Source organism: Anoplophora glabripennis, unplaced genomic scaffold (assembly GCF_000390285.2).
Source record: "Anoplophora glabripennis isolate ALB-LARVAE unplaced genomic scaffold, Agla_2.0 scaffold9, whole genome shotgun sequence".
Lineage (NCBI taxonomy): Eukaryota > Metazoa > Arthropoda > Insecta > Coleoptera > Cerambycidae > Anoplophora > Anoplophora glabripennis.
In genome coordinates this window covers 1,087,574-1,105,532 of record NW_019416258.1, presented here as the reverse complement: position 1 = coordinate 1,105,532, position 17,959 = coordinate 1,087,574, and the positions used below count along the sequence as shown (strand labels likewise).

The 17,959-nt window shown below is 32.2% G+C and overlaps 1 protein-coding gene and 1 long non-coding RNA gene across 4 annotated transcripts in view; one reads left to right on the top strand and one right to left on the bottom strand.

Moving 5' to 3' along the window:
* Positions 1-246: 246 nt before the first annotated feature.
* LOC108909185 lies at positions 247-682 on the bottom strand. The gene is made up of 2 exons (XR_001964410.1): positions 458-682; positions 247-402 (listed from the first exon to the last, which is right to left on the bottom strand). It is a non-coding gene; the product is annotated as an uncharacterized LOC108909185 (long non-coding RNA).
* Positions 683-1,392: 710 nt separating this feature from the next.
* Positions 1,393-17,959, top strand: part of LOC108909240 — a 31,342-nt gene continuing 14,775 nt past the window's right edge. For all 3 annotated transcript variants that reach the window (XM_018713521.1, XM_018713506.1, XM_018713514.1), the window contains exons 1-4: positions 1,393-1,645; positions 11,549-12,321; positions 16,050-16,257; positions 16,313-17,645. In XM_018713521.1, coding sequence (XP_018569037.1) covers positions 11,565-12,321; positions 16,050-16,257; positions 16,313-17,645 — 2,298 coding nt within the window. In that variant the 5' untranslated portion in view covers positions 1,393-1,645; positions 11,549-11,564. The remainder of the gene's footprint in view (positions 1,646-11,548; positions 12,322-16,049; positions 16,258-16,312; positions 17,646-17,959) is intronic.

Sequence of the window (17,959 nt, the reverse complement as noted above, 5' to 3'; positions counted from 1 at the left end):
TTGATAATGCCTTTTTGGACCAGCCTCTGGAAAAAAATGATGTCTTTATTTATGATGTGAGGTAGATAAGATGATTCCAATGTTAAATATAAACCCCTATTGCACCTTTCTAAACTTACCTATGTGCTTTGTGTTGATATGCTGACTTCTTTTATGGTGTTAGAAGGTACTGTTGAGTTTTATTTAATTTTTCGGAAATAGGGGTAATACCAATTTATTTTTTAAATTAATTGAAAAATTAAAGGATTGTAACACCTAATTAAAAGTTTATTTAAAACTGTTTGATCTTGCAGCTATATTTTCCATTTGTTGTACACGTTACTTCCACGAAAAAACAAAATTTCGAATTTCCAGGCAACGTATTTCGAAAAAAGTCTGTACAGAGGACATAGAAGAACACATCTGTCAAAAAGGTTTACTTAGTACACATAGAAATTCCTGACATTCTTAGAATTACCTTACCATTGCTGTGCCGACACTCCCACATATATCTGAGGTAAATAAATATGATAATTCCATAACGATAAAACCTTATTCAAACACATATCCCCTCTAATCTCGACAGAAAGCGGATGCAAGTCACATAACAAAGAACATCCCATCACGTGAAGAAAATCGTTCCTTTATTAGGTTTAAGAGTTCAATAGTTCAGTAAAATCCGACTGGTTAATTAATATTAACAACGCAACACCATGGTGGGTGCCTACCTACATTATTCGAAATGCTATCATCAAATTTCTGCCAGCGTTGCAGTAGGTGTGCCAAAGTGTGACAAATATGTTAAATAATTTAATGCAATTCGAAAATAACCGTATTAGCTGAATAAGAGCAGAGAAATTCAGTTCAACATATTTGCACGAACCCTAACACCCTGGTTTCAATATCGAACCACTTTTTATGTCTAAGGATTAATAAATCTTAGATATTTTTCAAAATACAGTTTGCATGACGTACATTAATTTAACATTTACCTCATAAAAATTGTCAATTTTTAAATATTTCATTTTCTAGTGGCAATTCGCCTGTTATAAATAATCGCATTTTCTAAATTTCCCAAATACCTACTTTTTCCGGTTTGCACTGAAGATATTTTTAAATGAAACAGTGGCGTTGGAAAAGGTTTGCGGTAATGCGGTATAATATATTTAGACCAAACACGAACTTTATAAAATAAGTTCCTTGATTGGGAAATATTTTGAATGATCTGTTCAATTAATGCATGGGGGTGGGAATCGGGATGTGCCTTCAGCAATCGCATTTCGAAAAGGTGGTCACCCGCTGAGCACCATCAGCACAAAACGGAGACAGGTGCCTGAACTAAAGCCAAGCTAAACGAGAAGAAGGGGCACCATACTATGCACCATACGACTACCTGTTCCCTCTCTACTATAATGCTGCTTTACGTTCTGAGAATCTAGCAAAGTGACTATACAGATACAGAATGAACTCACACGGTCTACGTGCGGTAGCCCATTTCGACAAAACATATTTATAAATAATAATGACCAAGTAGCCATCGGGAAAATGCCTGTTAGTGACTAAACTCGGTGTGTGATCACAAAAGTGCCTGGTTTGTGTCACCGTGTGCTAAGAGATGTGTTTTAGGATAACTTTATTCGGACCTCTAGCATGCACATGTCAATAGGTAAGAAAACATATTCAAATAATAGGATATATCCGTTATGCCTTAGAGAACCAACAACTGTGAAAATATGCGGGATATACATATGATACGTTGCTTTAAAAGTACAGTCAATATAAACAAACATTTCATCTAACCGTGTACCAGTCTGATTCAGTTGTTTATTGTAGCCTACGGTTTTTAAAATGATTTGATAACCAACGAGTTTCACATACTATAAAAATAACGCGGCAATATTATTATTATAAAACTGGATTAGATATATTTTTATATAGTAAGAGAGCGTGCTTTGTTATGAATAGGTACCTACCTACTTGATAAAAGAAAAATTTCTTAGTTTAAGATACCGCGTACCAAGTATCCACCTAACTGTCAAAAATCTTTTGTTTATGATCTGTAGCAGTAGCGTGCCTTGGATATTTTGCCAACTTTATGTTGACTTAATCTGAAAGTCACTGTTTTTTAAAATACTCCTATTGGATGTTTTGCCACGTCTTGAAAATGTACAAAGATGTGTTACTTGAAAAGGATCAGTTAGATCACAATTTATTATTTCAAAATCCCAGAAACGGATAAATGATAACGATCTGAAGATCACTTAAGGTGTAAACTTCAAATGTCTGGTGTTATCTAATTTACTCATCTTTGTTACTTGTAGAGTTATGTAAGGTGCCATTAAATGCCACAGGGTACATAGAACATGCAATTTATTGTTTAAATCTAAAATTCAATAAGATTGTGCTACAAATTAGGACCTAAAAATTACATAAAACTTATCTCTGTGGTCCTTGGATTTAAAGTACTATTTTAGTTCTTAATTTGGAAGGGTAAACTGTCACTTTTTAGCTTCCAGACTAAATTTACATTTAATCTCCCATTTTCAATACCTACTTAACCTAGTGCAAAAAATAGCGAAACATAAGTACCTTTCAATTAAAAGATGCATTTTAGTCCTTTTGATAGTCATTTCTTCACAGAATTAATCGTTTTATTTTATTAATCAGAAAAAATAATTACGTTTAACTATGTTTTTGTACTTTTTCTGGTCTTGGAAGAAGTTTTTAGTTGCCCGTCACATCCCACATGAATAGCAAACATTTAATATTTCTCTATATTTTCAAAGTATTAGAATCCTTAATCCTTAAATAAATATCATCCTCATAAATGCTAATAAAATCTAAATCATCAATTAAAAAAGATCCAATATTGACTGACATCAAATGAATTGTATAACGATATAATAATAAAAAGAGAAACATCAATCAAAACGAAATAAGCTTTTAAATCATACTGTTTTTAGTTATATCTAGCTACGGTGGCACTACATTTATTTTTCTACAGTACCTAATTATTTATTGTTGTTATTAAAAACGTGCTTTTTTAATCGTAATTTCCTAGAAGCATTCCCAAACATTACTAAATTGCCTGATTATAAGCAGGATGAACACCAAAATACAAATTTAAGTTTTCGGCTTTCATTTAAGTACGTGAGCTCGAATGTCAACATTTGACAGTCCTATTTTTAGCAAATGAGTCCCAGGAAACGACCTTTCTGTGTTAATGAATTTAAATTTCAAAGTCACTAGAGGATGTTTTAATTGGGATGTGCATATGAAACGCATAGGTAAAAATATAAATGAGAACAAACAGTTTAACATCCAAGGAACTTATGGCGCTTATCGTGGTTCTCATTGTGGATATGTTGTTTCGAAACCTATTATGGGGGAAACAATTGAACAAGTCAAAGAAATTTGTATGGATTTGACATTGCATTGTTTAAGGAGTGACTAATATGTCCAAAACCGTATTGTCTGAAGTGTTTCCCGGGATGCATTGTGTTTCGAAAGAGTTTTTACAAACAATATTTGTATTCATATACATATCTTCTTTAATAGGAGCAAGTAGGTGACAATGCATGGAACAATGACATGTCACAGAAATTTAGAACTCGAGTACGTGACTGATTTAAAAATTATTTAAATCGCTACTGAACTGATGGAATTTTATAATAAATATAAGTATTTTTTCAAGAACGGCTCTCGAGGCATCAACTTATATTTATCAGTTTAATGATAAGGTGTTAAACCATAATTCTTAGAAGATATCAAGTTACAGAATTGTAAATTGTAAACATGTATGATAATCAATGTAATCACATAATAAATAGCTCATTCTTTAGTAGCGACTTACAGCATTTTTATTCGGAACGGTTAATAATAAATACATATTATAATACGCACGGAGAAAAGTGTATCTTTTAATCGAGGGTTAGATTTGCATTAATCATCCGAAATATTTGAATAACTAAAATTACCAGTTATCAAGAGACCAATGCATTAAGGTGATTTGTGACATCTTATTACTCAAAAATAAAGATTACAATAACAGTTTCGATCAGGCAGTGCAAATATATATAATATTATACAGGGTGTGGCGTCATTTAATGTGACATTGTGATGTCAATCTAATCTAATCTAATCTAAAGAAACGGGCGGGAAGCCTCGAAGCAAAATGTATTTGGCTCTTTCTAGACTGCTGTTGGGCAGGCCGTACTGTTCCTGTCATTTATTTCTGGATGATCCATCGCACTAAATGACGTCACGAATTAGCGCGACAGCAAACACCCGTTTAAAACATAATAATTAATTATTTTGGTTATAACCTCTAAGAGATTTCTAATATTTCACTACGTGATTATATAAGATTGAAGATTATTTCTAGACTAGATTTAAAAACATATATGCAAATTGTCCATTAATTAACATTATCTATTTTAACTGTCAGATTACCTTGTCAATCATGATTAGCACATTCATTTATTAAATGTTCGCCTGTTTTTGTTAGAAGAATTAAAGGTACTTTTAAGCGCTGGGGGTGATGCTGTACTCCTTGAAATTAAGGACCAAAAAACAACATTTTTAACCCAGGGAATACTGCATTACTAAAAATTATGTATTGTTACAAAATATGTTACAACCCTCTGAACCATTTCAAAAACTTAGTCATGTCTACTAAACCATATCATAAGGAAACCCTTCGCGTTCGTTACTTTTATCATATTTCTATATTCTTTATGAAAATTGAGGAAGTACTACTAAGGTTCTGTTCCGGCTGGTTTTACCTCTTTAATGGCTGATTGCTGGTAAAAAGTAAAAAAATATTTGGGCCAGTAATTTAAATAATAAAATACATGGTTTCTTAGGTTTCATGAAAAAAATTGCTAATTTCTAAAAATTGTAGCGGGCTTACGATTTACAATTTTGTGTAAGTTATAGTATCTCTACACAAATACACTTATAAATCTGATTATCCTTACGTGTGTGTACTTTTGACATTCCATTTGTGCAGTTTTTTTGGTTGAGCAAAGGTGGCACCTCTACTTAAGAACTTAGAACAAATAGTAAAGTAAAAGCAGTTAGAGGATGAAAAATTTTGTCACATACATTTTTTTCGAGAGGGAAACCGTTGGCCAAAATTTGAACGCTAAAAACTCATAAAATACTTTATAAGGGGACAGAAATAATAATAATTTTGGAAATGAATACTACACTCGATGATTGTACCGTTGTTAGCGAAACCTTTGAGTAATGCATTAACGTATCGCGTAAAATGCGTGTTAAATGTTTTATAACATTAACATTTCTGCTTCATACAATCTGAGAGAACCCGTTTACATGCACGCCCTATATGAGTCAAATGAGTGCTTACAACGTTTTTCATTAAGTGTTGCGCAACACGAATTTTTTAATTAGCCTGTTAGTTTAACAAAAGCTCTTTATTATAATGACCACGGGAGTACCTACATTTTGTAATGAATGCACAAAACGGTTGTAAATGGACGATTTGTCTGGTACGCAGTAGAATTAAAAAAAGTTTACGACTAGTTTGCAGGATAGGAAATCGTAGCGACAGCTGACAGCTGGATTTTACCTAGGTTTTTACAATGGCGAAACACCGTAAATCTATTTAATTAAAGACATAAAATTATGATTTATTTGTCGCTTAATGAATGATACTTTTTACCATATTATAAATACTTTAATTTTAAAAAATATCGCGTAACTTTAAGCGACTCGCCATGTGGTGTCGAGTTGCAAGCAAATACTGTTACAAATTATGTGTGTTTCATATCCCATATCTATTTTTATCAACGGGACAAATAAATAAAATTATCTACCAGTCACAAAAGAAACCTTCAGGTCAAGCTTTTGAATTATGTAAACTGATCTATCTTTATCATTTCCTGCACCCACAACGTTCATCTTTGACTCCTATAAATCAGTACAAAAATTTTTTAATTCGTATTTATTAAGTCAGTAACAATCTGATAATATAATTAATTTAAGTAAATAAATCATATACCTAAATTGCTCAATACGTACAAACATGATAAATATTTAAATTAATATACCGATAAAATTTTATTGTGCAGTACCTAAATCAATCTTATCGCTTTTATCGCATTAGTAATAAATATATTAATCTCCCCATAATCCAGATTATGCGTAGTGCGATTAAGCCATTAAATTATTCTGATAAATTGAAAATAATCAAGCTCTAGATACGAAAATAGGTAGAAGTTAAAGGCTTAATCAGGGTAGTACCTATTGCCCTACATTTAGTTCATAAACGCTCAATATTCCGCTAAGTAATCTATCTTGGCAAGTTCCAGAACAGAAATTTTTCACATATATAATTCAGTACACTGTACGTTGCATCAGGTCCAAATTTACTCAGTTATTTTTAAACATAAATAACTATAGATTGGCGTAACCTGAAGGATTTTAGCACAGTATTTTTAACGTCACATTCCAGCACACTGTTAGTAAAAAAAATAGTTGAATAATTATCATTATAAAACGTTTTCAGAAAAGAAGAAACTGATAAGAATATATACATTTTGTCTAGTTCTGTATGTAAGGAAATGTAAATATACTGACCTAAACAATATGTGTACAGATAATAAAACCGAATAAAACGAATATTTAAACAGCCACATCTCATTCTTAAACTAATTGTAAGAGTACTTAAAAGGCCAAAAATAAGTTACAAAATGTGAACAACCGACCCAACTAATAATTACATATTTAAAAGACCTAGAGAAAAGTATCTCTACTGTTGTAACTTCGGATTCGCTGTTTGTGTACGAATAGTCGACATTTGGATGAATATGTTTTCTTTATCTCTCCTTGCAAATAATCAGCCTCTATGCTCTGTTTCAAAATGGTACCTACGGAGTAATATATCACATAATCTCTAACGCTGTCAACTTAGAGCAAAGTTGAGAAATTTGATGTCGAATAACTCGCTGAAGAGCAATTTGAATTATTTTTTTGAAATCATTGACGGTAGAACGAAAATTTCATTTTAATTTTTTAAACCGAATACGGAGAGGTGGAGTTTTTAAAATCAGACATTGTTAGAATACTTTTCTATGAGGAATTCAAATATGTAATCGTATGTTAGCCATGGTGCAGGACGGAAAAGCGGAATGCAACTTTTCTTTTTTAAGGGCGCCAACTATTCCTGTAAACGAAAGTTCAGTAAAGTTTTCATTAGTACTATCAAAGTTCAAATAATTCAAAAGCAATCAATTCACACCGAACTCACAAATAATCTAAGTGTGGAACCGAACTACCTTGTTTAAACCTACTATAAAAATTAACACTTTAAACCTAGATACTGTAATCTGGAAATGTATTTAAATTCAAATGCAATGTAGAACCAATGTTCCACTATTTTAGATTGGTATAAAAAGGAAATACGGCTTAACCTTAATGAATTTAAAGACAAAGTCTTTGGCTTTGCCTTGAATTATAACAAGGAATTTTTTTCTAGTAACAAATAACTTCGTTGGATTTTAACCTTTGACAGTAATATGTAATTACAAAAATATTTTTTTTATTTAATAGAAATCATATATTCTCGTTTCTTTCTAAAAAGTATTGAAAAAAGGAAAAACAGATCCTTAAGGATTTACTTAATTACCTTTGGCACCTTAGTCTTAGGTAATCCAAAACACCTTGTATAAAACGTAGGTACACAGAACACGCTTCAGATTCTTAACTACATGTACTTTAGTGATTTTTCTTAGATTATCTGCAAAGTAAATAATCAGAACGTTTATTTTATATGGTCTAATACTACTGTTCACCATGTAGGTAAGTAATTGTGACTAATAAAAGACAAACTAGTTCCAGTAATTATAACTGATAGGAAACCAAACGGGTTGTGATGATGAGCCACTAGATAGAAGTGCTCACATCTCGAGGAGAAAGCTGCTTCCAACGGATGTCATGCAAAGGAAAAAAGAAAACTCGATATTTTACAGGACCAGTATAAAATCATAGTGAAAAGAGAGGCGAAAATCTTGTTTTCAAAAGGTCAACGTTTCACAAAATTTGTTTACTACCTAAAAACATGAAGCTGTCAAAAAATAATGTAGTGTGTAAAATGAGAAAAAATTATTGTTATGAACAAACTCTCTAAAATGAGTTGTAAAGTAATTGAGTCAATTAATTTAGAACAAAATATACCATATTGGTATTCATCCTTACTTACAATTGCATAGTGTTGGAATAAAATTGATACACAAAAGAGGTTGTTTTGGCGGAGTGTTATTCATTGTAACTTATTTATTTCTTCCTCTTTTTTAAATTTTGTTTCAAAATTCCAATATTTTTGACAGGTTCTATCATAGAAGCAAATAAACAAACAAAAACTGACACATTTATTTAAATAGTCAGTTTTTAAACAGAAAATGATTAATTTAATGAATAATTAATAAATGATTAGGTGAAATGATGCGTATTTCCTGTTTATTTTTTTTTTTGGCGTAATAATTTTGATTAGGCAAAAATAATTTTACATTTCGTTTAATTTTCTAACCATTAAATTTAGCTTCCGTCCTCTCTCTACTAGTGTTTCTGAATTAAATATTAATACACAAGGAATGAATAAGTACTACGTTTAAAAAAAAGTAGTTACTGACCCTTGCTTGGAAACAGTTTTCACAATCTATGCGGAAGATTAAAAGTAAATAGACTTAGCGGGGGAATATTACAAAAAGGCACATAGGCGTAGGACTATAAATACCTGATTTAATATGTCATATTTTAAATTGACTTGTTTTCGCATTTTTTGTAGATTCGTTCACCTACATAATTTAATTCCGTTACCGAATTTGATAGGACACACTTTACTTTTATGTTTTATGTGAAGTGATTAAAAATATAGACCATTTTATTGCTGACGCCGGTCTGACTTGGCACGATTTCAACAATAAAATTACGGCTTTTTGAAGTACTGGTTTAACAATAAAAACTTGATAACAATAGCTTTATGAATTAACGCTAGAAAACTGTAAACTTTGGAAAAATACAGGTGTTTCCTGCTGGTTAACACTAAATTTGTTAAATTATGAAAGGAAGTTAATACCTAACCTTTTTTTAAACAAACGTTTTTATAATTACATTTAAATTTTATCTATTTTTGTTTTGATAGTTGAACCTACAAACAAAACGTTAGGAAATCCGGAAAAAATACAAAAACTGTTGACTTTATAATTAATTCTTTAAGGGAAGAACAATCCTTGTTACAAATCACGTACATGGAGCTCTAAGGAATGAGCTCCGCATTACTGGTCACAATGCAAAACCTTGTAGCATTACCGCAGAGTACGACAGAAAATTTGTGTTTCTTTGTCAAGACATCGTCATTTTATTAATTTAAGAAAACTATATTTTACTTCTTTCATCTGGTTCAATGTTCACAGTCAACAGGCATCCATATTCATGGAATAATTCGATACATATATTTCATCGTTCATTAAAATAATCGCGGTCTTTTAAAACTTTCTTTTAACAGCATCATTTTCCTTTCCGCCGAAATTATGACTGTTTTCCCAAGCGTGTTTGCAAAACATTTTTGAGAAAATACCCAAATAAATAGAGACAAAAATTAAAACTATGCCACAAATATGTAACTTCAGACAATGTATGCCACCATTGATAAGAAACGATTTACATTTGTTAAAAATATAAATTATTGCAGATAAAAATACGATTTAGGAGCTCGTCCATTAAAAAATGAATTTTATGAATCGACATTTTTCTCTCTCCCTTTTGTTTCGTTCGTGTTCTCTAGAATACCTTTTATTGTATATAGGAGAATAATTCCGGAAGTCCCTAATTACTTTAACGTTAAACAGGAAATGACTGAATTTCTATCCAGTTCAAAGGTCATATTTTCGGTACTTCCGGAACTCAGGCGCATCGCAACCTCCGGCACTGTGCCTGCATCTCAGCGACCCTCGCCGTGGATTAGGGTAGAAATCTCAATGTCGACGCCGGCGCCTTGCGTCCTTTAGAAATCTGACTTCGTCTTCCCTTAGTAGTTGGAAGGCGACGATATGCCGGAATTTTTTACACCCCGAACGAATTCAATGATTGTAGAGATATAAAGCAGCCACCTTTGCCTACATCAAGTAACGTAACATGGAGTATTGTTGAACGGTTTTTAAAGCGACCATTGTGACCTATATTATTCGGCTGAATTTTATATTAAATGTTTCGTTCTAGTGTTGGATTTGTTGAGTGTTTATTTTTGTTTTCCAAAGTGCGTGGACTTGACACATATGTAACATTTATAAAGGTTCAGGAGTTGGTCAGATTACTATCAAAATGTTCTCCTGCCTGTGGCAGCTGTGGGGATGGTATTTTTTTTCATACCTATATATATAGTAAATAAAGATATACAACAAATATACTTCATTTCAGAATACATTATTTTACATTTTCTAATTTCTCATTTAGGTATAATAATTGAAATATGCAATTATATTTTTAATAAGTACAAAAATATATCACATTTAAATTATGTGTAGGTACTTAGTTTTATCATAATTTAAGACATGCACCTTTTATCTAAATGCATGGCATGTTTTATTTTTTATATCAGTAAATAAAGCTACATTGAAAATTGTTTATAAAAGAGACACCATATAATTAAATTTTTAACAACCCAATACGGTTCTTTTATATTTTTTGATAAATGCATTTCTATTTGTACCGAGTACTTATAAATATTCAATATTTTATGTATTCAAAAATTGTTGTACATGATTTTCTATTACGTATTAAAACAATCCCGCATCTGAAGAACGTATTAACTTTGCTTTATTTTTACAAATACGAAAAATTCGAAAATAAAATAAGTTTTTGTTCTGTAGCTGGCATATTGGCAGAATTTAAAACTTGTTATTTATATTTAGCGTCTGTGGTAAGAAATCTTCAAGGAGAAATATATTATTTACCGCTGATGGATACTTGTATCGATTTTATTAGAAAATCGTGTCCGAGAAGCTGGACTTGTTGAGTGTAATACAATTAGGGACGTTTTGTCTTTATTATCTGTAATATTTTGCCAACATATTTCAGATTGTAGGTCAAGTATGTCTAAAGAAAAACTTGTTAGGTTGCCAACTGTCCCAAAATTGTCGAGCTGTTAAATTGAATCAATTTCAAGTTAGGAGACTATGAAATTAGCTCGATATTATCTTCTCTTGTAAATTCTTCAACCAGATACTGATGCAGAATATTGCAACTATATACGTACATTTCTTAGTTATTTTTTTCACTAGTACTACAATTAAAAAGTAAACTTTTTATTTATTGATATAAAGATTCTGAATACTAAATTTGTGTGTAACAATACCGGCATCAATAGAACATTTAACAAGAATATACCTATTGCCATATATTCTTAATAAATTGTACGGCACATATTCTTATTCTATTTATCTATAGATTATCACCGTAACTATACCGGGTATGCATCTGCAATAAGGTGTCAGAGGTAGACTTTTCATTTGTTTAAAGTTTTGTTATCTTTAATTTTTCGTTCTAGGATCGATCCCACCAGCATGGAAAACAAGAAAGGGGCCTTTCAAAACCAAAACACCACGAACTCAGCTCCGCCAGTGGAAATTCCAAACAACGAATCAATACCAAAGCACGCACACCAACACAATAATGCACCACAACACTTGCGTTTCCTCCAATATGGCCTAAAAATTCCCAATCACCAACACACCCAACTCACCCCCTCCCATACGCACCAACAGCTAAACTCGTCCCTTCACATGCACGTTCACCAACATAACCCTCAATATCAAACAACTCATCGTCACTTGCAACCATCACCTCAGTTTAATAGCATGAATATCCAACAGAACCCTCAGTTTCCCCAACAGACCCTCAAATATATGCACCAACACCAGAAACCAAGCAATATACATCAGAATCAACCATTGTATCAAGCTACTCAACCTCCTCCATCCTCAGTCCACGCTCATAATCAAATGGCTCAGAATACTCCTCAAATTTGGGTACCTCATCAACCTCCACTTATTCACTATCATCAGCAGCAAACTCAGAAGGCAGAAGCTCAGAAACCTCATACGCCAACAAGCTCTCAAACCCAAAGTAAGCCAAAGGAAGTGCCAGAAAGGAAAAAATCCAGTGGGGGCAGTTCTCACTTACGGTCACCTTCTGCGAAACGACCTTTGGAGGCGCCCGTTACTATGCAAGGATGGTTACATAAGCAAGGGTCTGAAGGGCTTATGTTGTGGAAAAAACGTTGGTTTGTACTCTCTGAGTACTGCTTGTTTTATTATAAAGGTATGTTTATTCTTTCGACAATGTAATATTAATTTTTATTCGCAACAATTTTTATAAGAGATCTTTAAAAAATCTAATAAAAGGGTTCTTTCGTTAAGAGATATTAAGTGTTTCCGAGAAAAAACGCAACCTATGTTTTTGTAATACCTAAATATTAAGAATGTGCGAAAAATAGTATAATTGAAAACAAAATTTGCAAAATATTTAAAGAAATAACTTTGAGAATATATAACCCACTTAATAATGAGTTTCCGAAAAAACATCATAGCAATTTGTGCTATTTTTATGAGTAAAATATTAAATCTCTAAATTTGTTGCTTTTAGTTTTCGGACATTCTGTGTATAGCAAAAATGTAGGTATATAATTTGTTATTGTATAATATCAATTCGTTATTTAAAATATGTTTACGTTTTTTATTTTTAAAACAATTTCACAAAACAAACTGTCATTCATTAAATGGTCAAAATTGTAACTATTTCCTTACACGCAATAAGTAAACCTTTTGAAGGTTTCAGGCCTTACGTTGTCTAATACTGGAGTTATTAACCTTTTTCCGAGCCTTTTTCTCTGTGGATGATCAATTGTACCGAGTTTTACGTAAATTAACTCATTTCAGAAACAAATGGAGATATTCACATATTATTCCTACAAACCATTACATTTTTACACCGAAAGTTGAATAAATAAAGAGCTACCTACCGTTGTTTGTATGTTACTGAATTCAGAACGTTATGTTGTAAAAGAATCTGGCCGAAATTACTACTATTGAAAAAAAATCAGTTGACGCCATCACGCGCAATCAATTGGACATGGAGAAAGGAAATATCATGAAACTTCATCATTTTGGAAATAATTAGTTTATTCCATACTTTTTCCATTGTAGTATATTCAAAGGCTTTTTCATTGAATGCTTTCGGTTCAAAACAGCCTTTTAAAGCCTCAGTGAATATATTATACCTAAAAGGACATTTAATTGCAGTAATTTTTAATTGTTTTAAATAATTTTACTTAAGTATGTACTTTCTACATTTTAACAATAAACTAATATTTTACGAGAAGCAGTAGTTAGGCAGATAACCCTTTCAGCTAAATTTAAATAACTAGGCAGTTATTTATTTATATGTAGGTCATACATTTTTTACGCCGTATGGGTACATTCCAAGACTAACCTGAATAACTAACAACAGTGTAGGCATTGGATAACCTAGATGAAAAAATAAAAAAATCAAAATTAATCTTGAGTTTACAATTTCCAAGATTAAATAGTTATTAATAAAAAAACCTAGAAAATATTTTATAAAATTGAATAATTCATCTAAATGCTGATCATTTTGATAGGTAACTAAATAATAAATATATAGGGTGCCCCTACTTATATTAAACGTAGTAAACAAAAACAAATGAAATTCAAATCTTTTATTAAAAGATCCCTAAGAACTCTACGCCTGCTATGATTTTTTTAAGTTCTAATTTCGGAAACACGGTATTAACCATATAACCATTTATTTCAATTATTTAATTTTTTTATTTGCTTAATTTTGTTCTGAATTAATGCCGATAAAAAAAGTCAGTAGTTTTATACTTTTTTACGAACAAAATGCGTTTTTTCTTGCACAATTGATAGTAGTAGGCCAGCCAAGCCAAGGGTGTAGAATAGCATCGTGTCGTTAAGATGTCGAATTAAAAAATTATTAATATACAAATTTTTCAAAAATTAACACCCAAATAATCGTAGCAAGCTTATTACTTTCTAAGAAGTTGTAATTTCCACATATCTGCATTCTTAGGATTTATTTAATAAAAAAATATTTGAGTTTCAGTTGTCATACATATACTGGCCTGTATACCTTTATCAATCAGGACACTCTGTATATTATTAGGTAATAATATTAGTAGAAAAAGTATTACAGCTTAAGTTATATTTAATAAAATATGTTATGGCTGCCTTGAATAGAAGGTGTGCATATCTACAAATGAGAATTGGGACCTACTGTTCTTTTTTCACTATGCACTATAAAATGATATATTGATCCAAAAATGGCCTCGCATATCTCATACTTAACTGTTTAAATGCACACTAGTCCATCTTAATCATATTTTGTTTATTGATATCAATTTTTTGAATGGAATATGAATGGAAATTGGAATAATAAAAAACATATTTTTAAATGCTCGTAACCTTTTAAGCGAGGGGAATCCGTGAAACCAAAATTTATACACTGAAATACTCATCGTACGTGTGACATAAACAATTGTTTTAACTTAAATATTACCGAAAACGCAAATAATAATAGTACTCTTTACTCAAATTTTATTACTCCTGCGGCTTCCTCGCAAAATTCTTTGCATGTGGTGTGAAGGTATGAACTTTACATTATTTTTTCGTAGTTTCGTTAGTAGAGCAGAGCAGAGCATATTAAAACATTCTCTGGGCGATTGGTAATAAAAATCTAAACTGAAAGACAGTTCAAGATGAGAAGACTGTCTTGTATCCTTTCAAAATTTCTGAAACCAGGGTTTTTTTATTGATGATTTTTGGTCTTAGTGAATATTGGTATTCAGACTATGACCACCCTGTACATTCCCGGCATTTATGATATGAAGCAACTACGCCTCTGGACGTATACGTTTCTGCTGTTACCTGGCTGTTTGAGTTTTGGCGAATCCGAGATTCAAGGAAACGCGAGAAAGGTAGTTTTGATGACATAAGCGCAGCCATAAATCCTATTTGTTTATGGAATCAAATCGCCTCGATCACGCACGGGGTTCCTCTAGGCCTTATTTAGAATGTATGCGTTATTTATTGTTGGCGTGTAGATGTATACCTGCAAACAACGATTGTAACCAACGCGCAATGAATTATAAAATGAAGCACGATCGAGTCCTTATTAAATAAGGAAGCAATAATTATACATTCATATTCATATTTACATACAAAAAGTTGTTTGGCTATACTTCTTTTTAACATGAACAAACTCGAAACCAAGATTTTGAGTTTTTGTAACAAAATTAAGTGAAAATTTAAACTCTAAGCTTACCTTTTATAATCCTGATTTGCTATTGAAGAAAAGTCACTAACACACACTCGCACGCACCCACGCACGCACTGTACTTTTTATTTGTATAACACTAACATTTTAAAATTCGAAAAATTTGACATCTTCTGCCATTTATTTTGAAAGTTCAACAACTGTCGTTTGTTTTTGATTTAGTAATAGGGGTTTACTCACTCACTCCAAGTGATCAGCTCAGATTACTATCTACCCTTATTATCCTGATGAATTTAAAATTGGATAATAATAAAGGATAATTTTTTTAAATCGCTAGGAGATTTTTTATCCTGTTATGTATGTCTCCGAGTTTTTTCAATTTGAGAAAACTTGAGCTTAGCAGCTATAAGTAACTCAGAGTTACTCTAGCAATTAAACAATTTACTACCATTTTTGTCAAAACGAAAATGACTGGTTGATTTTTAATCATTTTTATTTTCTAAAATTTAACTTGGAAATTTTCCGAGCAAAATACTTAAATTTTGTATAAAACTTCAGTAAATGCTAAACATCCTTGAAATTGGTAAGAATGAATTATTTACTTAAACCAAAGTCTAACCTGAATTTCATGCTAATTATTTTTTTATCTTCTACCGCAGATTCATTGACTTTTAATTAATATTAAATGCTATATTTTAATTTAGAATTCCAGTAATTATCAATAATAATTGTTATAGGATTGGAAGAGGAAAAATTGCTGGGTTCAATTTTGCTTCCATCTTACAAAGTGTCAATTTGCCGGCCAGAAGACAAAGTCAATAGAAAATATGCCTTCAAGTGCGAACATGCCAATATGAGAACTTATATATTGGCAGCGGATTCCCAAGAGCTGATGATGCAGTGGGTTCGTGTCCTCAATCTCGCCTGCATGTTACAAACCAACACGTATGTCACTATTTTAAACATAATAGATGTATGTAACAACTTATTATTTTTATAGTGAAAATGAGAAACCTGCAGTCATAGACACACCAACCCAAACTAAACCTGTGGAGAATCCTGAGCCCCAAAAACAGAATTTAAGGAGTACTCCCATACACACTCATTCATCTAGTAGTACTACAGATTTAAGCAATCCTAGCCAAATAGAACGAAATCAGTTCAATCAACCATTATATGCCAATGCTCCTCCAAAACCAAGACGATTAAATGATGGCTTCTCGTCTCCTAGCCCAGATGTTTTGGATAGGTACCCCAATCCCCAATATATAGAAACGATACATAATAGGAGCCTTGCTAAATCACCCATTAGTATATACAGTCAGCAAATAGTAAATCCACAAATGGCGCAACCTGAGTATTACTCTCATAACCGTCCAAAAGACAATTCTCGTGAATACATGTTCACTCCAACTGGTGAACCTCATAATACAATTCCAAATACTGAAAGAAGAACACCAGATACTTACGGTAGATCTAAGTTGCACCCAACTAAATTCCGTCACCCTACTGATTACGAAGATATTTATAACGATCAAAGTATGTACAAACGCCCTTTGAGCCCTATAGCGTACACGCATGTAGTAAAAAAGAACAATCCCCCGTTAAACCCTGCTTACAGGGCCTACACTCCAGTGAATATGTTAGGCCCTGCAGATGTTGTACAGTATGCTCCTCCGCAAATGAGAAAATCGCCTAGCTGCATAGCAAGACCTCATAGTGCTGACTTTCTTGAATATGAAATCAGTCATCGCCAACCGAACGCTGCTGTGTTGACAAGACAGCAGCCCAGGCCTAAGTCTAGCTTAGATATTAATAGGAATCTTAATGACAGTGATAATTATTTTTACTCGGAAGAGCGATATGCTGAGAAAATGAGGAAGTCTGCACAGTACTTACATAAAATGCCTCCTCGCTTTACCGGTCCTGCTGAGCCGAGTCATCAAAAGGTCCTACCTGTAATGCGATATCCTGAGAACGACAACACATTTCCCCTTATGCGATCTAACACTCAACCGATCAATTTCAGTACATTACATATTAGAGAACCTCCGCCTGACCCACAGCCAGTTCGAAGTAGGAGCGTATTAAGTGAGGGCTCGTTGTCAAAAGAAATTGATATGGATTTCTGTGGGAGCTCCAGAAATATCACGGAAAGAGGGTCTGTTAGTCCAGGATACTCGATGAGAGATATGTACAATTATAATAATAATATTAAGAATAGAGAATACGATCAGTTCACGAGATCTGCTAGTGCCAGACTAGCGCAAACAACACCGCAGAATGAGAGACCGCAAGATAGGAGACATATGACAAGAGAAGGAGAAAGGAAGGTAGGTCTGTCTAAAAAGTACACTGTAGCTTTAGTGATTTTTTTTTGGCAAACTAATATTTTATTTCTCAATTCATATTTTGATGTTAATATTTAATAGTTTACTTCATTTTTTATTATTGATAGATTTCATATTCATAGATTTCTTTAATAACTATTAAATGGATAATTTCTCATTACAATTCATAAAATAAATAATAAAATATATGTATGGAATTCCTGAATTTGAAGAAGCTTTGGCGACAATGCCTCATATTCATATGCATTGGAATGACTTGTATGCAAGTGAAGTCTCATATAATTTTTCTCTGAGTC